At 37.8% G+C, this 23,161-nt stretch overlaps 1 protein-coding gene and 1 long non-coding RNA gene across 2 annotated transcripts in view; one reads left to right on the top strand and one right to left on the bottom strand.

Moving 5' to 3' along the window:
* The window catches only part of LOC127504122 (uncharacterized), a 1,137,365-nt gene that overhangs the window by 67,025 nt on the left and 1,047,179 nt on the right, over positions 1-23,161 (bottom strand). The window lies entirely within an intron of this gene.
* Positions 1-23,161, top strand: part of ammecr1 (AMMECR nuclear protein 1) — a 48,393-nt gene that overhangs the window by 6,668 nt on the left and 18,564 nt on the right. Inside the window, exons 2-3 of the mRNA XM_051878539.1 lie at positions 6,258-6,368; positions 21,438-21,552. Coding sequence (XP_051734499.1) covers positions 6,258-6,368; positions 21,438-21,552 — 226 coding nt within the window. The remainder of the gene's footprint in view (positions 1-6,257; positions 6,369-21,437; positions 21,553-23,161) is intronic.

Here is a 23,161-nt window from a genome sequence, read left to right as displayed (position 1 = left end):
TCACTGAGAGGATTTGCTCAGATTTAGTAGCAGAAAATACCACAAGCGGCCTCATGAAGGAACACAGTATGACACTTTCCTTTGAAAGTGTCTTAATTAACAATTAATTTTTAAAATTAAAAGGCAGGGAATGTAATTTGTTATTAATGAAATAGTTCAATACAAAATTTTTAGATATTATAAATTGAAGTAAAGCAAAAACATGAAATTGAAAAATATTTCAACAACTTTAAAGTTTAATTAGACCCATGTGTATTTAATATCAATCAATTAGGGGCACAGATTTGTACTCTTATCTTTCAGCATACCTTCTGATGTTCATTCATTATTGAATGAAAGGTGCTCTACAAACATGCACCAACTAAAAAACAGCAGACTAAAAGATCGATGTTGGGATTTAAGAAATCTTTCTTATTAGTGATGTTTGCAGGGGCAACACAACAGTTCACACAAATACACAGTTTAAAAGGTTTTACAAGGCCAGAAATATAGAATAAATAAATTATAAAAATAAGAGCCTTTAGTGCTTTAAAGTTTTGAGCTGAAAATGATATCTTCTCATTTATTTGAAATTGTCTTATGACATACTATGACCTGCTATTCATCTAAATTTAAATGTTTAATCAGTTTTTTTTTTCTCTTTTTAACTGTAAGAGTGAGAGAAGGAGTCATTTGCCCCTTTTGACCCCTGTGTGTTGCTGTAACCTGCTTCATCAAACCCCAACTGTCAGTGAAGATTCAAGATGGATTGGAAAAACACATCAAAGATAGATTTCAAATGGTTCGCTAATCATCCACGTGGGCCATTTCTGCCACTTGCAGCTATATTTGCTGCTTATTTTATTATAAATTCATATTTTTGCTGCTTATTTTATTATAAATTCGTATTTTTACATCTGAAAAAACTTACATTTTAACAGGGTTGTTTTGAATCTTTTTATATCGCCATTCTATGCATGTATGTGTTATTACACACGCAAATTACAAAAAACAACAACAACAAAAAAACTAGTTTGTGATGAAGTTTCATAGAGCTGCTGACTACCATAATCCATCTCTTTATATTTTTTTCCCCTCTTGTGGTAAGTCATGAAAATGCAAGCAAATAGTACAAGCACAAAAGAAACGCATTACATGCAAAGAATTAAAGACATCATAGTCAGCGGGAGATCTAATAGAAATCTAAGGTAAGCTTTGGTTAGCCAGTAATTTTGTAAATTAATCTGTAAATTAATCTAAGACCAAGGTCATAGTCTTTGGATCTTCCAACAATTCAGAGGTCATTAACGTTGACTTCAGAAATCGGTCTCTTTTTATTGCCAACGAGTATGAAATTTTGGTGTTCTCTGTAGTCGGCTAATATTAGATAAACACATTTCCTCCATTGTTGCCTTTAGCTTCTTTCAGCTGCACTTGCTATCAAAAATAAAACACTTTTTGGCTGGGAAAACTCTTGAGATGGCTATTCATGCATTCATAACCTCTTGTCTGGATTATTGCAATTCGTTGTATTGCAATATATATTTAAGTCCCAGGTGGCTCGTCTTCAATTGGTCCAAAGGGCTGCTGCCAGATTTCTCAAGAAAGGTTGCAAGAATAACCATGCCACTCCCATTCTGCTCTGATTCTCCTATTCGTGTATAAATCCTTACATAATTTAGCTCCTCCTTATCTCTCTGAACTACTGTGTCCCTACAGCCCTTCCAGAAGTTTAAGATCTGGTGACCAAAGCTTACTTGTAGTCCCTTGCTTGAGGCTGAAACGCAGAGAGTATAGAGCTTTTTCTGTGATGGTGGCGTAGATTGTGGAATAGCTTGCCTGTACAGATTAGAGTAGCACCTTCTTTATGAGTTTTTATGTCTTTTTTGAAAACTCATCTGTTCTCCTTAGCATTTAACATGTTAATGTTGGGAGAAACCGGGCAACACCAAGGAGGCAGTTCTCCTCTGGCTATACAGTCCAAATAGAATGTCAATAATTAAGTAGATATGTTACTACATTGATTGAACTGTTAGATTAAGTTGTAGGAGTCTTTGAGGTCCATCCAGGATTGAACATTAGAGTGGATGAGTATCCTGAGGGTAGGAAAGAATGCAAAAAAGACTAATATTAGTGTAGATGCTATTCAATTGTTTTAAAGCAGGTGTGTGAAATGAGAGGTGTTTTTGGTTTCAGCAGACCTGAATAACACCATACAATCGTGAGCTGTAAAGTATGAACGAATTAGGTGTATGCTTGACAGGAAAAAAAAAAGACCCTAAAAGACTTAAACTGAGTTTTTCTGCATTCCAAACAGTAATAGGAAGCCTATTTCATAGTTTAGGAGCCAAGTAGAGGATCTGCATTCCATATGTACTGTGAAGCCTGTGATTTTTCTTTGTAATTCACTTCAACCTTTTCAAACTTTATGGAAGTTTAAATACTTTTTTTTGTGTGTGTTAAATTGGCAGCATGCAGAATATGGCTGTCTCTATCACACACATGAATGCCATCGCGATGTGCTGCTGCGGTCAGAATTGATTTTGAAATTCTTTTGAAATTTTTAAGAATGTTGATGCATCAGAGATTCATTTTTTCCCCCCCATTCCTGAAGTTTACACTACTGTAGTTTACATATGAACTGTATTTGCATATAATTTACTACCGATTATTCATTGAACATTAAGATTTAAATCACTGCACTTCCTACCTGGAAGCCTGGCTTATTTCTGTGATTCTTGGTTGAGCTTTTAATTAGGCAGGACTTTGCAATGAGCAGCTAGTGATTTTTATGGTTGCACTTTATTTTACAATACTTTCCCTTTCAATGTACTTACAGCATACTTACGAAGAAAGTACTGAATAATATAAGGTAATAACATGGGTTAAGATTAGGTTTAGGGGTAGGTTCAGGACTAGTAACTAGTTATTACCCAGTTATTGTAATTACTACAATAAGTATAAAGTATGTACATGTGAAGCAACATCAGCATCCGTTTTAAGGACTTCTTGCTTTCTAACGTCTTTCCAGCTCTGGACAGCTTTTCCAATTTGATAGTCACATATGAGCATACACCGATGAGCCATTACATTATGACCACCTATCTAATAACATGTAGGACCCCCTTTAGCCCACAAAATAGCGGTCACGCGGCGAGGCATTGATTCGATGTGGTGGCGATAAGTCTTCTGGTGTATCTGATACCATAATGTCAACAGAAAGTCTTCCAGTTTCCGTATATTGTGGGGTGGTGGTGATGTAGCGCAAATTCACTTTTCCAAGTTGATTGAGTTCATGTCAGGCCAAGGCATTAGCAGAAATTTACCACCACGTTCCTCGAACCACTCCTTGACTATTTTGAAAGTGTGGCATGGCACATTATCCTGTTGGTATTGGCCATTACTGGCAGGGAATACAGTTGCCATGAATGGGTGCTTTTTAATTGGGCCTGAAGTATCCCAAGAAACGTAAACGGCACGTGAACAACCTACAAGGCGCGCCATTTCTGAGATTGAAGTTCCAAGGCGCCGTGCCATCACAATTTGTTCTTTATCAAACTCCGATAACTTGGCAGCTTTTCCCATTCTGACACCGAACGCTCTACTAACTGAAAGCTGGTCCTCGGGTGGTATACTGCTCTGTGAACTGCACCTGCGGCACTGTTCAGTTGCCAGGCACACACTAATTGGTCTAGGCTGGGGATGGTCATAATGTAATGGCTCATCGGTGTATATGCCCCCTTTTGCTGATTTCCTATTACCTTAGTTTTTATCAGTCACTCCCCTTTTCCTTCTCTGCAAATGTCTCCACTGCTAAAACAACATACTACCACGAAAAAATGAACAATTCTTCTGACTCGTGCATGCTTTTTAAAACCTTTTCCTCTCTTTGTCCCCCCTCCCTTCATCAACTCTAACAGCTGACACCTTTGCCACATTATTCATAAGTAAAACAACAACTGTCAGAGGCCAATACTCCACATCACAAACTGACAAACACATCTCAACGGCAAACACACACACACTCTCCACTCCTACTCTCCTCTCCTTCTCTCCGTTCTCGGAGGCGAAAGTCTCATACTTTCAAATCACCCTACTACCTGTCCGCTTGATCCTACCCCCACTCATCTCCTTCAAGCCATTTCTTCTTCAGTTGTACCTGCACTCGCTCACATTATCACCACCTCTCTTCACACTGGTACCTTTCCCACAGCATTTAAGCAGGCTTGGATAACCCCACTGCTTAAGAAACCCACTCTAAATCCAGCACTTTTAGAAAACTACAGACTGGTATCCCTTCTTCCATTCATTGCAAAGACACTTGAGCGAGTTGTGTTCAATCAACTCTCTACTTTTTTTATACAGAACAACCTCCTAGACAGCAACCAGTCTGGCTTCAAAAGCGGCCACTCAACCTGAGACTGCACTGCACTTAGTTATTGAAGCTCTGAGACTGGCAAGAGCAGCTTCCAAATCATCTTGCTGGATCTGTCTGCTGCTATTGACAGTTAACCACCAGATCCTTCTGTCAACCCTCATGACAAAGGGCATCTCAGGAACTGCACTCCAGTGGTTCATGTCTTACCTCTCAGGTAGATCCTTCAGAGCGTCTTGGAGGGGTGAGGTGTCTAATTCGCAACATCTTGCTACTGGGGTACCTCAGGGCTCAGTGCTTGGACCACTTCTCTTCTCCATCTACGTGTCCCAGTCCTGCGTATTTGCCTTATAAAACATTAGGAAGATCAGGCTCTTCCTAATGGAGCATGCTACACAACTCCTTGTCCAAACATTTGTTCTATCCAGGCTGGACTATTTTAATTGTGAAGAGAGAAGCATTATCTGGTGGTAAGATGGCGCTGGCTCTGACAAGCACACAATTTTTAATTTGCCTCTCCTCTGTTACCACCATGGTCCAGATGCACACGAGACCAGTAGCACTTGTTCATTCAAATTCAATGCACTCATTGTCCTGCTACAATAAACTCACATTGCATACACACGCATGCGTATACATTCAAGTATAATTACCAGTTGGTTGACATATGTTGTGTGATGTAATAAAACACCATCTTTTGCACTATATTGCATTTGTTGGTTCACATGAGTTGGTCCATCATGTTTGTTTTTCCATCTTGGACCATAACACATCCAGGGAGTGGGCTGCCAAAACACATTTGCCTACAGTAAAGCTCTCTTGGTAGGCCTTCCAGCATGTACTGTCAAGCCTCTGCAACTGATCCAGAATTTTTAAGAAATTGCTAAAGATGCATTTTATTTTTTCATCCAACACTTGACCCATTAATGCTAATGTTGTCACAATACCAAAATTATGACTTCGATATGATACCTGACTAAAATACCTCGATACCAACACTACAAAACAAAACAACAACAACAACAACAAAACTAAAAAGGTAAAAGTAATTGAATAATATGACGGAACTTAAACGGTTAGTTCACCCAAAAATTAAATTTGTCACCCTCATGTCGTTCCAAACCTGTAAGACCTTCTTTCATCTTCAGAACACAAATTAAGATATTTTTGATGGAATCCGAGAGGTTTAAATGTATGGTAAATGATTGACTACAAGAGTGTTTTGGTGCACTGTGAATTTGTCCAATCAACTTTGTTTTTTCTCCTATTTACACAACAAGGACTATGTAAAAACACAATATTTTTTTCAGCACATACACAGAGCAGACATATAGCAAATATTCACAAAATTGTTTGTGTTGATTTCCATTTTTCTCATCAGAATTTCTCAGAAATCGCTTACTGCACCTTTAATACAGTGTCCTCTGTAGTTGATAAAATGATTATATGTCTTTTTCTATCTCCTTGGTATCTTGGGTAATGTATTAAGCAAGAATTGGGCAAGTGTCATCTGTTTTGTACCAGATTTGGATCTCAACCCTCATTTTGGGTGCAAAGCCCTTTTGTATGTGATTTTACTGGAAGCCGAACAGACTCTGGCTTTTAAATGATTGATTGGTTTTTACCTCCTTCTATGATTCTAGAATGAGATTTTGTTTTGTGGGTATACATTATACTGTATTTGCAGAATGTTCACACTTAAAGTAATAGTTCACCCAAAAATGAAAATTTTGATATCATTTTCTCGCCCTCAAATTGTTCCAAACCTGAATCCCATACAATGAGTAAATGATGACAGAATTTAAATTTTTGGGCGAACTATCCCTTTAATGTCCTGCTTTAACTGTCAATTTTTTAAGTCCTGATTTTAGGTGTTAATAGGTGTTCTTTTCTTTTCCACCAGCCCACTGTTTGTCACTTGGAAAATCGGCCGGGACAAGCGGTTAAGGGGATGTATAGGTACATTTTCTGCCATGAACCTGCACTCAGGACTCAGGGAGTACACCCTTACTAGGTATGCTACATCTTTGAAATTCTGCTTTTCTCTCTCTAATGTGTCTCCATTCATATCATGAAATGACTTATTCAAGCTTTATTTATTTTCCGGGGTTTTTGATTTGGGCTTCTAATTAGATTTATTACCAAAATATGAGGATTTCCTGTTTTAACATATGACTGCATCTTGATTTAATTTCTCTGAAAAACTTCTCTAAAGGACCTATCCTTTTAAAAAGTGGTGTTTTTGCTGCACCACTAGCAGCACTAGCCCAGCTCCCTTTCTATTTGTTTAGTTAACATTGTCCCACCCCAAACTATTGGTTGACCCAGAATTTTTAGGTTTAGAAATATAATGTTTTGAAAGCGCCACAGTGTTTACACATGGGTGTTAAAGACTGTGTTCGCAGGCATAAGTGGCCCAAATCTGATTTTTGTGACTCAGATCTCCACATTAATTGTGCTCCGTCTCTACTGATGATAATAATAATAATAACGAGGGATCCAGCTGGTTATAGAGCCCCCTCTACATGCCCATGTATGAACCATTGCCTAGTCCTAATGGCAGACGAGTCTGACGTGAGTGAGAAAGATCATGAAAATTCAAACATGCCAAGTACCTCAAAAAGACATGATTATATATAAAAAAGGATGAAAAGAATGTTTGTGTATTTGAGACATAAAGTAATATAATACAGATAATAAAAAGATTTGAAGCAATTCAAAGAATAGGGATATTTCAAATTTTGCTAAAAATGACAGACATCCTTCCCGCAGTAGGTGGCGCTACAACTGTGACCCGCACTAGCTATATCAATGTGATCAACTCACAAAGCCAAACGTGTGTTAAGTTTGATGTAAATCACATGATGCACTAATATGATATAGGACACTTCCTGTTTCCCTTTTGTTTTGGTGTTTATTGCATCAGTATGGCAACACCGTTCGAGATATCAAAAATTCCTTCGCAATTTAGCATCTTCAGTGCATTGACATGATTTTACCTAGGTTTGGTGCAAGTACAGGGTTCCTTTAAAGTCTTAAAAGTTTGAAATTAGAAACTCCCGATTTTAAGGCCATTAAAATTATTATTATTTTTTTTTTTAGCTAGGCATTACATTTTAAGGCAAGGTCTTCAATTTCTTCAAAAAATATATGCTTTTAGGCTGTGTAGCACCGAGTCTACCATAGGGGGAGTGTTTCAATTTCTACAGCATTCCATTTTCAGACATTCCAAAATGGCTGACTTCCGGTTGGGCAGAGCTAATAATGGCCAACAGGAAATATGTTTGTCATGTTGAGGACAATGTCCCCACCCAAACCTGTGAATATTAGATAAAATCTGTGTCAAGAACAGGGGTAAACAAATGTGGAAAATATTGGGCGCTATGGAGTTAACTGGTCGCACCTATGACAAATGAATTGTAAAATCAGAGGGACCGAATAGAGGGAGTGAATTTTGAGGGGGGGATGATGTTCTAGTTCAAACTGGTTATTTTTTATTTTTTTGGGAAAATAAAAAGGATTTCTTTCTTTCATTCACTAACCTATGAAAGTGCAGGGTCCCCGTGGGTCTTTAAAAAGTCTTAAATCTTAAATTCAGTTTTATCAAATTTAAGGCCCCCCTCTTTTCCACTTAAACTGCAGTTACACCTTTTCCATTAAGGGACAATATTTGCTCCCTAAAATTGATTTTTCCAGGGCATTTTTTACCTTTATAAATACCTTTTATAAAATAAATAATGTTTTAAATAAAAAAATGTTCAAAAGAGAAATATGCAGTGATGGTAAAAACAAAGTGATACTTTTAAATATTACATTTTAACCACCAGTAGGTGGCGGTAAGTTAGTCTTTATAAATGAGTCATCAAGTCATGCATTCGTTCAGTAATAAAGCGAGTGGCTGCATTTATGAATGGGTCCTTGAATCATTGACTCACAATTTGTTCAAAGCCGCAGATTTTTTCACGAAACACCGCTGTGTGCTGCAGTTCTGCTGTGTCTTTCGTTGTAGCTATTATTTCATTGCAAAATAAAACAAAAATACTGTACATCGCTTAATATTACCCTTTTGTATGTTGAACTGTTAAAATTGTATAAAATCAATGTCATATTTGAAAACGTGTGGATATTCGGGAAACATTGCATTCTTGCTCGTATAATATATGATCAACATTAAAAACAAGAACTCACACAGGGTATGTTTTTGTATCGAAGAAAGTTTTAATCTTAAATCTCTATGGACAGTCTGTCTGAATTTGTTCTTAATGCTAGTAAGTGCTAAAAAAGGTATATTGTTGAGAATAGCACTAATGTAGCGTGATTTGCTGGCTTGTGTGGATGCAGTCAGTTTTGACCGCGAAATATGAGGTAATTTGATTGGATGAGGCCGTCTGACTGACATGTAAAGCAACCAATCACAGTTCATTTTGTTCTGCGTCATGTTTAGGGGCATAAAAACTTAATGGCAGTGTCCCTACATTAACAGACCGGTGTGTAAAACTCTTGGACATATTTTAAAGAGTCCATGCCGTAAACTTTACATACTTCACATACTTTTGAAAATCCAGGTTTAGATGATCCCGATAAGCGCTCATTGTCACAGTTGTAAACATGACGGCGCTCTTCTTCCATGAGGGGGTTTGGCATCATGGCATCTTTGTTTGTAGGCGGACCATTAAAGAACATGACACACACGTCTCCCGGACATCCTATATAATTCAACCAATCTTGAAGTGTTTCCAGTTAAGTGTGCCATATGCATCAGACGTTCAGCCAGTGGTCCGTGGGCGTGACGTCTGAGGCTGAGACGATTTGGCCCCTAATAATAATAATAAAAACAAAAGAATGCACTACTCAAAGATCTTAGGTTTCACAATGTCAAATAGACTTAAGTCGAAGGCGCAACGGCAGTCTCTAAACCTTCCTTAATGTTAAGGTATCATTGTAAGAAATGGCCAGATATATAACGTGTTTAAAGTTACTTTTGAAGTTGTGAAATGTTCAATGGCACGGGTTTTCAAACTGTGGGTCGCAGAGTGGGAAAAGGTGGGTCACGCAAAGCCACTTGGCTGCAGCTAAATTTACATTTCGGTGAATGACACACAAAAACAGTTTAGTCTAAAGCCCTATTCGGACGGGATTAGTTTTACATGGGGTGGTGGAGTAATGTAATTTTACCACAGGACGTCTGTAATATTAATGGCCAATTCGCACAGGATAAGTCATCTTAGTAAAACCAGCAAAGGTGGGAGGGGTAACTCGATTTATGCACCGCCGTCACCTCCCTGTCGTCATGTGGGTATATGTTGCTTCCTGATACCATGTGCGCAAACACACATAATCTAAATATGTAAACTAAATATAACAGTTAGATCCGGTCAAATGATTTATTAGTTAAATTCTGATTGGATTCTGATGGTAATAGGCACTTAGCTAAAGCTAAAATTAGTTTTGTGCCTCTGACAAGTGCTTTCGATCTTCTTTTTGCTCTGAATGGTATGTGGAAAATACTTGAGGTTTGCCACAGACTTGTCCCACCACCTACAACACAACTGAATGTGTCTTCAAGTGCTTCCATGCTTGAAAAACGTGCGGAAAACTACTTCTAAACAGGAAATGACAGAATTTTACCATAGATATTTACAGCGGGTCTATTCGAACGGGATTAGTATTACCTGAGGTAATTTTTCCGGACCTTTTTACAGAAGGTAAAAGTCGCCGTAATCTTTACTGACATTGTCCGTAATGATTACTGAGATGGCACATTCGGACGGGACTAAAATCACTGAGAAGCTCTGGTAATAATTACTTTACCCCACCTCCCCATGTAAAACTAATCCCGTCCGAATAGGGCTTAAGGCTGCACGACATACGAACATTAAATAGGAATTGTGATATTGCTTGGTGTGATTTTTTTTTTTTTTTTTTTTTTTTTTTTTTTTTTTTTTAATTGCAAAGGCTGCGATTTAATTATATAAATACACGCGCTGCATGTTTCGTAGTGAAGCACACGCAAAATTTATTTTTGCAGCATCTTGGTTCATTAAGTGGCACAGTGCACATTATTGAGAAGAAACTCGTTCACTCCAGTCACTGTGCTGTATTCTGCATGAGATCGCATTACACCAGATAATTCAAATGTCACGAAAGGCTGTTTCTGGTCTGTTCATTCATCTCTGTCAACTCAACTCTCAACTCAACGCTGTTGTCTTTCAGTGACGTTGCATTCCCTTGCGTGCATTTAGCTACCTACCAATAAAAAAGTCTGTAAAAAGCATTTCACATGTACACACGTAACGAGCATGAGAGCGTTTTCTGCGCTGAACACCGCAATGAGTTTAACAACAGTCGCAACGCGGATCAGTTAATATCCGGACAGGAATCAAGGGCCTTTAAAAGTTTTTATGGGCATATTTCATCTACTCTAGTGCTTCAAACGTGAACCAGCGCCGTGTATGTGCACATATTCAATCACGTCTTCTTAAAGTGAAATAAATGTGTATTATACAGTGGTATGTCTGATCATGAATGCAATAGCTCAATGGATTACTTGCGTAAACAGAGCTTTGTTGTCATGGGTTTATATTTTTTTATAAAAATGCAGCAAAGTGCCCCCCCAAACAATTTTTTTCACCCACTTACATTTTAATATTCATTATTCTGTATACTGACTGTGTTGTAGCACTTGTAGGTCTGTGTTTTATTGGATGTTCTCCCTCGTCTTCTCCCCTCTACACTAAAGCCTCGTTTCCACTGAAATTACTCGGAACAATTTATCCCAGGAACTACCCCCCCCAGACTTGTTGCTGTCTGCATTTCCATAGCGGTCTAAAGTACTGTGAAGATAAGTCCGGTGTCGTAGGACTGCGCGTGACTTTCCAGTTCACGCTGGATTTCGTCCTCCACATATAAGCTTAATAAAGCTCGTTGTCATATATTTTTAAACTCCAATGTTGATTCGAATAGCAAACAACTCTTACTGCACGCACCGCAGCAGACTTTTAAAAATGGTGGTTGAAATAAAATGCTGTGTGTAGTCAAACAATCAAAATGCTGTGTGAATTCAACCAATCAGCATGTTCAGCACCCAAGTCCCACCACCGAAAGTTCCTGAACTTTGAAAATGTCCCTGCTCATGAGGTAGTACGTTTTGCGGGGAGATTTTTTTTACCCGGAACTTCATTTAGACCCTGGTTCCTGCAGTCGGAACACACAGAGTACCACCCCAAAGTCCCTAGTTCCTGAGGAAAGTTCCTGCAGTGGAAACAGGGCTTAACACACCTCTTTCTTGAGTCTTTTGAGATTTGAGGTGTGAAAGACCAGTGCTGAAACAGTCTATGGCTGAAACGGGGGGTTTCGTGACACTTTAAGGGCTCCCTGCAGTTTCCCACCAAAATAAAAGCTTGATGGTTTAATGTCTGTAAATGAAGAAATTAAAATGTAAATATTAGTATTGAAATTTAACAGTTGTACTATAAAATAAAATAATTTTTATTTAATACTGTTTATTTCTGTCATATCAACTCCTGACTAAGAAAATGTACTATAAGTACTCTGACATTTGATATATCATCAGAATTGGCATAAACCAAGGAAGGTTACGGCACTGAGAGAATTAATTTGACAATGTTTTCAAAAGTGTTTCTGTTAAAAGCCTTATATCTATTGAACGCTTGGTGGCACTGTCGTCAAACTTCTCAGGTACCTTCTGAACATTCTGTCAATGATCCCTACCAAATTTTGTGCCAAAATGTCAAAGCGTTTAAAAAAAAAAAAAAAAAAAATCACAATTTAAATGGTTTTCTGACAAAAAATTCAAAAGTAATGAACAAATATAGAAATTTTCAGATCTCATGGTGCTGTTACCAACTTTCTCATGTGCCCTCAGATTATGGTGCTAAAGTAGTCTAAGGCCCTGTCCACACGAGCACGGGCATTTTCATAACCGCAGCTTTTTCTATGCGGTTTGGCCGTCCGTCCACACGCAAACACAATATCTGGTCACTGAAACTGAACTTTTTTGAAAACTCTGCCTGGATGAAGATTTTTAGAAACTCCGGTTGCACTGTTTTCATGCTAGTGAAACCGGAGATTTTGGCTTGTGACGTCAGAACCGCAACCAGTAATAATGTTTTTTTCCAGGCTTCTGATTAGTCAACATGGCTTCATGGTTAGGGTTATATCGCCACCTGTTGGTTTGGCATGCTCTTGACCACGCTTCATAGCGTGTTTTTGTGTTTTCATGTGGACGCGATAAACTCAGTTTATAAAAATACCTGTGTACATGAGGACTAGGCCTAATTGGTGCTCTCAAAGAGCACCAGAATGATTGCATTTAACTTCAACTTTAAAATATACAACATTTTCTTCCTGGGGGTTATGTCCTTAGCGCCCCATAGAGGGACCAAGTCTACCTCTCATAGTCTCACAAAGTCTTGAGGGAACGCTGATGCGGTTAGCTTGGCAACGTTCTGATGGTGAACTTTAATAAAAACAATTACGAGTCTCACATTCAGAGTGCCATTTGGTTGTTTTTTGCCCTCCCCCCCCACCCCTGCAAATTATCTAGCAGTCTAAACTGGACTTCTCCACAGGCTGTCTTAGACATGCCTGGTTTACACTGGTCAAGAGGAAATGAACCTCCAGTTGGTTTACCTGAAGTTGCCTGTTCATATAACTTACACTTGTACATACCTTACCTATAAAGAACATCTTAGACATCTCTGTCTCTAGCAGTTGCTTGACCTTGCTTCCATGTCATCCATCTGTAGATCTACAGCCACATTCTTCCCGCAGCAGGGACGGAGACACCAGAGCAGATGCTTGTGCCTTGGCTCAGTTCAACCCAGTATACGCTGCCAAATTCCCACTTCTCCATCCTCTCATTAACTTTGAAGCAGCTTATATAACCAATAACAATGTCTGTTTTCTTTCTTTTTAAGTAATGAGTATAGTAACGTGTGGATAAAATTTAGCGTCACAGGTGCTGCTGCCATAAACTTTTTTTTTTAATTAATTACAATCGTTGCATGTCTTTCTAACACACTGCATATCGTTTGCTGTAAAGTGATAGTTCACCCAAAAATTACATTTTTATCATCACCTGTATGCATTTATTTCCTGTATGCAAATGTCTCATTTTTTTTTCCATACAATAAAACGTTAATGGGGTCCAGTGTTGTTTTGGAAAATGTTAATATAGACAAAAAAAAAATATTTTCTTAGTGTATTTAGATAAATTAAAGAAGTAATTAAGTGTTTATTGAGGTGCATTTATGTTAGTAGGATTTTTACATCAAAAATATAATTCAGAGATAAAAAGCCCTTTGATTTGAACACTTAGTTAAAGGGGTCATGAACTGCATTTTTATATAATATTCTTTGAGATCCACTTATGTTAGCAAGATTTGTACGTCTAAAAAACATCTAATTTAGAAGTAATAGATTATTTTCTATCCTGTTTTTGACCCTCTCTTTGAAACACTCCGTTTTGATAGGCGTGCCGCATTCAAGACTTGGAAGTAAACACCCACTGCTATAATTGGGTAACAGTATTGCATATTAAAATAATTTTCAACGTCCCCACTACACGTGTGGAATTGTTTTGAAAACTTCCGATGTTCGCCATACATGTCGGAGCCAGAGTCTAAACCCGAATCAGAAGACGAACCTACACCTCAAATACCAAGGACACTCCAGTCTGCGACAGCTTGGTAATCATCTTTATTTATATTTATTCATTATGTATTTGTGAGGTAGTATTGTATTTTTTTACATTATATTAATGTTGAAACGAAGACGCTACAGAAAAATGTTTATCTTGTTGCGTAGTTTGCCAACTGTGAAATATTTATGCGTATTACATATGCTTATTACATTATTACATATGGTTGTGACAAATAAAGTTTAAGTACTTGGAGTTACCACTGTTATAGTTGGCAATAACTTGCGGTGTTTTGTGTAAACAAACTATGAATGAATGTACCATCGTTTGTCGCACTGTCATTCTTATACTCATCATTCATCATTTATAGTAAAGTGGATACATTTCAAACAATCTGTAACAGACAAAACAATAGTGACACATCGCAAAAACATTGCTACTCGCATTACTGTCGGATCCATTATAGTCTGCACTGCATCATCTTTTAGTCTCTCTAAATAGCCTGCGTCGAACTGTGCCTCATTTAAAATCGAATCCGCATTAAAATTAAGAGAACAAACAAACAGTGTTTTTACTGATGCAATCTGGAACTTTAACAATAAAGTTGTCCACAAGGAAGGCAATGTAAAGACTGTGTTTTTCCACAACTTGGCACTCCAAAAGGTCTTGTAATCCTCAGAGGCATCTCTATCATTTTTTTTGCTTGAGTAATCCTGTGTTTACATCTCTCTCGTATTTACTACTATGTGACATACGTGAATTGGGCGGGGCTAAAGAGGCAATGATGTAGAAGTAGGCGCTGATGATCTTCTGCATGACCGTCTTTCGTCACACTATTACATCATACTGAAATCATACTGAAAGTCTTTTTGGGATCTTGGTTTCAATAAAAGCTGTTTTTGGACGAGGAAGTTTTGAGTTCTGAAAGTTGCAGGATATTTTTATAGTACAAATACCTGTTATATGTCAAAAGATCAAGGAAAATTTGATTTCTCAATTCATGACCCCTTTAAATGAGCAGTCTGTTGTAGTAGTAGTTCTTTTGTCCATCCATATAATGTGCAAGTGGGCAGGGCTAAAGAGGCAGTGATTAAGGCCCAGATATACTCATGGCGAAGTTACTTTTCGTTCTTCACTTAGGGGTAGGGGTGTAATGATACCCTCACGCCACGATTCGGTCCATATCATAATATTGAACTCACAATACGATATTATTGTGATACTCCCAAGACATATGGTAAAGGGTTAACAAAAAGTATACTGTTGATTAAAATGCTAAATTTGGCATTACATTGGGAGTGGAAATGAATAGACTTGGACTTGGTGCTGGTAACCCAATGCACTGGAAAATGGTGACACCAGAATAAAAATATTCATGATTCTAACGTTGAAAATACAGAATTATTTTAGACAAATATGTTTGCACTCTGTCACTAACTAGATATACACTGCTCAAAAAAATTGAAAGAACACTTTTCAATCAGAGAATAGCATCAAGTCAGTTAAACTCCTGGGATATTGATCTGGTCAGTTCAGTAGCAGAGGGGGTTGTTAATCAGTTTCAGCTGCTTTGGTGTTAATGAAATTAACAACAGGTGCACTAGATGGACAACAATGAGACGACCCCCAAAACAGGAATTGTTTTACAGGTGGAGGCCACTGACATTTTTTCCCTACTCATCTTTTCTGACTGTTTTTCACTAGTTTTGCATTTGGTTAGGGTCAGTGTCAATACTGGCAGCATGAGGCGATACCTGGACCCTACAGAGGCACAGGCAGTCCAACTCCTCCAGGATGGTGCATCAATACGTGCCACTGCCCGAAGGTTTGCTGTGTTTCCCAGTCTCAAGAGCATGGAGGAAATTTCAGGAGACAGGCAGTTACTCTAGGAGATCTGGACAGGGCCGTAGAAGGTCCGGTATCTGCTCCTTTGTGCAAGGAGGAACAGGATGAGCACTGCCAGAACCCTACAAAATGACCTCCAGCAGGCCACTGGTGTGAATGTCTCTGACCAAACAATCAGAAACAGAGTTCATGAGGGTGGCCTAAGGGCCCGACGTCCTCTAGTGGGCCCTATGCTCACTGCCCGGCACTGTGGAGCTCGATTGGCATTTCCCATTGAACACCAGAATTGGCAGGTCCGCCACTGGCGCCCTATGCTTTTCACAGATGAGAGCAGGTTCACCCTGAGCACATGTGACAGACGTGAAAGGTTCTGGAGAAGCCGTGGAGAACGTTATGCTGCCTGTAACATCGTTCAGCATGACCGGTTTGGTGGTGGGTCAGTGATGGTCTGGGGAGGCATATCCATGGAGGAAGCATAGACCTCTACAGGCTAGACAATGGCACCCTGACTGCCATTAGGTATCGGGACAAAATCCTTGGACCTATTGTCAGACCCTACACTGGTGCAGTGGGTCCTGGGTTCCTCCTGGTGCATAACACTGCCCGGCCCCATGTGGCAAGAGTATGCAGGCAGTTCCTGGAGGATGAAGGAATTGATATCATTGAATGGCCCCAACGCTCGCCTGACCTAAATCCAATAGAACACCTCTGGAACATTATGTTTCGGTCCATCCGACGCCACCAGGTTGCACCTCAGACTGTCCAGGAGCTCAGTGATGCCCTAGTCCAGATCTGGGAGGAAATACCCCAGGATACCATCTGTTGTCTCATTAGGAGCATGCCCCGACGTTGTCAGACATGCATACAAGCACGTGGGGGCCATACAAACTACTGAGTACCATTTTGAGTTGCTGCAATGAAATTTCAGCAAAATGGACTAGCCTGCTGCGTCACTTTTTCACTTTGATTTTCAGGGTGTCTTTGAATTCAGTCTTCTGTAGGTTGATCATTTTCATTTCCATCAAATGATGTGGCATCCTTTCGTTCCTAACACATTACCCAGGTCTATATCAGCATAGATATTCAGCATGATATTTTTCCCCATTGAGATCTGATGTTTTCAAAGTGTTCCTTTAATTTTTTTGAGCAGTGTATTTAAAATAATGTTGGCCACTTTTTACTGGTAACAAGACATTTGGCATTACCAAGACCCACAAATATTCCCCTATTGCATTATTATACATTATATTCAACATTATATATAGTAGTTTAATGTAGTACTGACACTAAAACACTGTAAACTAAAGTAATTTTCATTTTGGGTGAACTACACACAATACAGATTGTCACGGTCCACGATAAATATTGTTGCATTTTTGTATTGTGATATACTGTGACACGATATATTGTTACACCCCTACTTAGGGGTAAAAAGTTGAAATCTCAGTCACATATTTTGTTTTCTTTTTTCTTTTTTTTTTCTTTTTTATGAAGAGGTGTTTCACCTAAGGCTGCGAGATATAACTAAATATTTATATCTCCTTTTTTCCAGATTTTGACAATATTCAATATATATCAATATTTTTGATATATTCCTTAGTGTGCTCTCAATATTGACTGTTAATTTGTTCTATTGTCCCCCAAGTACAATTAAATGTTAGCAAATACGATATGCACATAATTGTTAAAATGGAAATTTTTTAACTTTTTAGTTCATAACACTACTCTTTATCGGCTAACTGTGGATGATTGTCAGCTAACACAGATTATCTCCAAATGCCCACACATCAGTTGTTTAAATGACCTGGACTGCATTTTGCGAAAGCATTATAAGCATAATTAGATGGAAGAGACCACAGGTGCCAGGCTTACAATGCTTTTGAGAAACACAGCTCTGTCCAGCATAATGCTGTATCATTAGTTATTATTAATAGTACAAGTCAGTGCACACAAACAATGCCCCCCTTTACACCTAGCATTACCATCTATATCATATCCAGATAGATATTTGAATTTAGATTGACATTGAATGTGGTCTAAGGGGCCATTTACATGATGCCGTTTTCTACTAAAAACTGAATTTTTTTTTTTATGCGTTCATTTACATGACAACGCCGTTTTGGGGGCCTGAAAACGCAAACTTTTGAAAACGTGTTCAAAGTGCAAGTTTTTTAAAACGATACCATTATCATCTCCATGTAAACTACATTAAAACCTGAATTTGTGTAAACGGTGATGTCATTCGCATGCATATGTGTTTTCAGTCTCTATAAGTTGCGTAGTTTTTCCTTACAAAGTGACATCACCAACTACTGGCCTGGCATGAATAATAGTGTTTCTAGTAGTTTTCGTGGATCCGTGTGTACGGGGATCATTTTGACAATGTTGTCACCTGTATACGAAAAATGCAAAGAAAAAACTTTCCTCTTTTAGTACATCATTGTCGTGTAAACATACCCTAATTTGATCCAATCACAAAAAGAAATAAATGGTACATCCTACATGCCAAGTTTCTAAATGTCTAAATTTGCCAGACACAGTCTAAGAAAAAAAACTTAGAAGTACATTGATTCTTATATAGTTTTTTTTTTTTTTTTCTGTGCAGTCTGTTCATTTACTGTTCATGTCTTTAAGCACGTCCTTTTGGAAATGCCCCAAATATTCGTAGTCATGAATTAGGAGGCAGATGTCTACATGGAGCCGTTATAACAAGCATTGACTGCATTACCCTGTTTTTGGTGAAGGAGAGGGTGGGCGATTGTTTAATATTTGATGCTGCTGTTCAAACTCTACTGTGCCTTATGCTCGTTTGCATCACAATTTTGTGCGTCGCTTTGTTCCTTATCAGGACACTTGATCTTAGCTTGGTTCAGGTGGGACAGTAAAATGTCAATGCTTCAAATCTTTTAGCGTTTTATTGGCCTGCCGTACTGTGCCATGCACACACTGATGCAGGAACAGTCAAACTTTAATTGACTGTTCAATTAAACGTGAAAAGTAAATAGTTGTTAAAAACAAGCAACAGTGGACTGATGGGGAATGTTCACATGGATGTGTTTTTGCATTAGAACAGATAGCAGAGCAATTTATTTGTAAGTATGTTTGTTGTGGCACAGCTGCTCACTGTGTATTTGAGAAAGTGAAATCCCTCAGTAACCCTTAAGGCCCTTTCACACTGAACGCGAAAATTCGCCGCGAATGTAGTGTCTCTACAGTGCCTAACACATTATTTTGTGGTTGTGTGTTTTATTAATTTATAATTATTGCATTCTAGTGCCCAATTATTTTGTATTTTACTTTTAGGCCTATGATGTGCAACCGGATGATTACAAATAAAATATTCTAAAGAACTATGGCTTTCAGCTCTTACGTTCTATTCATATGTTTGATATAGTAACTATTGTTATCAAGTAATTTTGTTCCTTAAAGGATTAGTTCATTTTCAAATGAAAATTAGCCCAAGTTTTACTCACCCTCAAGCCATCCTAGGTGTATATGACTTTCTTCTTTCTGATGAACACAGTCGGAGATATTTTAATAAATATCCTGACTCATCCGAGCTTTATAATGGCAGTGAGCGATATTAACAATTATGAGCTGAAAAAAGTGCTTCCATCCACATCCATTCATCATAAACGTGTACTCCATATGGCTCCGGGGGGTTAATAAAGTCCTTCTGAAGTGAAGTAAAAAAAAAAAAAAAAAAAAAACATGAAGTAAAATATCTAGCTTCCGCCAGACCGCCTTCTGCATTCAACTTACGAAGAAAGTGTAGAACTCTTGCAGTTCAAATAGCTTACACTATGTCCTATGCCTTCCCTATTCAACTTACGCAAAAAGCTTAACTAACGCAACGCCGGTTTACAACTTGTTTTTTTTTTTGTTTTTTTTTACACAAACGCATCGCTTCGCTTCAGAAGGACTTTATTAACCCCCTGGAGTTGTGTGGAATACATTTATGATGGATGGATGTGGATGGAGGCACTTTCTTCAGCTCATGTTCGTTGGTATCGTTCACTGCCATTATAAAGCTCGGATGCGTCAGGATATTTATTAATATATCTCAGATTGTGTTCATCAGAAAGAAGAAAGTCATATACACCTAGGATGGCTTGAGGGTGAGTAAAGCTTGGGCTAATTTTCATTTGAAAGTGAACTAATCTTTCAAAGTTTTTTATTATCTTCTTTTTTTTTTTTTTTTTTTTTTTTTACCTGATTTATTTTACCTGAAATTTTGCACTGGTAGATCATCCCTTGTGCTGAGTATAACCAGTAAGTGATGAAAGCTGTTTTAAACATCTAGCTCCATAGCAATTGTCCTAGCATTAGACGCACTAATGTTCACTGCTGCTGTCTTTTCTGTAATAGCATTGTTGATTCTAAACTCCATCCAGATGCGATGTGGTGATCAAAGCCATTTTTTGTTGTATTAAGACGGAGAGGAGACACAAAGTATAGCGCTGTTTGAGAAATTACTCTCTAAGAGAAAGATTTCAAATTATTGACTCGATCTGTGTGTTTTAATTTACTCATTAATCCCTCATAGCTAAAGCGAATGAATGTTTGTGGGAATGTTCGAATTATAAGTGCAGAGCTTACGGGAAAGAGTTCAAATTATGCCCAATACATGAAATCCTGTGATTAAATTCAAGCTCTGCTATCCTCATGTGAGCATTGAATGTACCCTCAGTAATACTAGAGAAAATCATATACAATAATTGAGTAAAATCTAAATATGTAGAAAAAAAAACACACCATTTACTATTTTGCCCCATTCAACAATTAATGACTTCAAGGTAATGTTGGCTCATTTGTGTTTGTGTTATCCTATCTGTCACTATTTGCCACATTTGTGATTTTGACTGTTTGGAATTAAAATCTAACTTAGACATAAGATAAAACTTTCAGTGGTAGAGTCTTTATTCACAGACACACACACACAAAATGAAATGCAGACTGAAGCTAATGCCATATTTTGTGTGTTTGAATGAGAAGCGCCGCGTCGCCATGTTTAAAATTTGAACACGTTGATTTATATGAGTTTGCATACCGGTGGCACCACTTGGCATCCACGTAAAAATGGTAAAATGTTTAGTGACTGAGGTTACCAATGATTGTATTAAATAATACATTATACAGTACATACATTTCATGATTTCTGTAAAACAACTATACAAACTGACAACAGAATGTGAGTGTCCGGTGTGGGATAGACGCGTGTTTTCCTAGACGCGACTCTGCGCTTCTCGTCCGTTGTGCGACCACCTTTAGATGCTGACATGGCATAAAATGGGGTGCCCAATCCTGTTCCTGGAGATCTACCTTCCTGCAAAGTTCAGCTCAAAGCCTGATCAAACACAATTGAAACTGAAACACAACTGTTGGATCAGGCTTGGATCTGAACTCTGCAGGAAGATCTCCAGGAACAGGATTGGGCACCCCTGGCATAAAACAACCAAATAAATAAAAATAAAAGATAAAATGCTACCTTAATTAACATAATTATACTGTTGGGGTTGTCATACTGTACCCATGACATGTTTTGTCTTAAATCTCATCTTCATGTCCCCTTCACAGTGCCCTTAAAGACAGTCGCTTTCCCCCCATGACGAGGGACGAGCTGCCGCGCCTCTTCTGCTCAGTGTCTCTGCTCACCAACTTTGAAGATGTTGGTGATTACTTAGACTGGGAGGTAAGATCACAGAAACAATTACTATCAGTTATTATTACTTGGGTGCTCTGTATATTATCAATTATTCACAAAATTAACTAAACAAACAAAAACTCTTACACTTAAGAATTTTTGCTGCACACAATTTAGTTATTAATGTCACTACTGAAATGGTATTTCAGGCCTAACACCAGTAACTGATAATTCACAGCTGTTTATGGCTAATACCAATAACTGACAATTTTACTTCACTTTGACACTTAACCCTTTAAAATGGAGGGACTATTTAATAATGTAAAAACTTCTCAGTTGAGCAAGTGTGACTGTATTACAAATGGTTAAATAAATAAGTAATATTAAAATAAACTAATTTATTTATTTTTTTCAATTTATGAGTAAAATAAAGCCTATGGTAAACATAACTTGACAATACTTTGACGTTCTACAATGTAAACTGCACACACTCACACCCCAAACTGTCATATAGTTACATATTATAAACATACGTTTTCAAAAATAAGTATAACTGCTTCAGAATTCTTTTTTTTTTTTTTTTGGGATGATTTTTATGGGTGTGTGCAGTGTGCAAAATGTTAAAGTATTGTTTACCACAGGCTTTTTTACTCATAAATTGGAAAAAAACCCATTATAAAACCCCATAGGAAACCACTGGCGAATTAGTCTTCTGGGTTCTGACGTCATAACTGCACCACTCTATTTTATTGTGTCCTTTTATTTGAGTATTTACTTTAATTATTCAACCCTCTACAGACACATTGAAGCTCGAGTGGCCATCATTGGCTAGTACATTTTTTGTTTTCACCAGACTTTTTACATGGACTTTACATTTACATTTTTTCATTTGCATTGTTCTTGCATGTGTGTGTGTGTGTGTGTGTGTATAATATTTCAAAAATTATTAAAAACAAGTAAACACATGGATTGCCTTTCTCAAGTGTTTACATTCACTGAAAGGGTTAGTTCACCCAAAAATGAAAATTGTCATTATTTACTCACCCTCATGTCGTTCCAAACTCATAAGACTTTCATTCATCTTCGGAACACAAATGAAGATATTTTTGATGAAATCTGAGTGATTTCTGTCCCTCCATAGACAGCTATGCAACTGAAACTTTGATGCTTCAAGAAGTTCATAAAGAGATCGAGATTAAAACTAATCCATATGAATTGAGCGGTTTAGTCCAAATTTTCTGAAGAATATGATAAACAGACTGAATTCAGGCTTTTATTCACATATAAACATTGATCAGTGAACCTAAACAAAAGCTCAACCATACTTACTTGACACACGAGAACAAACCTCATTGGTCCTTGGGGAAGCACAAACGTGCTGTGTAACACACGAGAATGAACTTCACTGGTCCTCGCACGTCAAGCAAACATGCTTGAGCTTCTGTTTACCACAACTGATGTGTGCGTTGATGAATGTTCATATGTGAATAAAAGCCTAAATTAAATCTGTTCATCATATAAAGCAATCGAGACTCTTCAGAAAATTTGGACTAAACTGCTTGATTCATATTGGATTGGATTTATGATCTCTTTATGATCTTTTTGAAGTGTCAAAGTGTCAGTTGCATAGCTGTCTATGGAGGGACAGAAATCTCTC

Source organism: Ctenopharyngodon idella, chromosome 21, assembly GCF_019924925.1.
Source record: "Ctenopharyngodon idella isolate HZGC_01 chromosome 21, HZGC01, whole genome shotgun sequence".
Classification (NCBI taxonomy): Eukaryota; Metazoa; Chordata; class Actinopteri; order Cypriniformes; family Xenocyprididae; genus Ctenopharyngodon; species Ctenopharyngodon idella.
The sequence above is the reverse complement of the archived record's forward strand: the minus strand, read 5'-3'. Positions and strand labels throughout refer to the sequence as shown.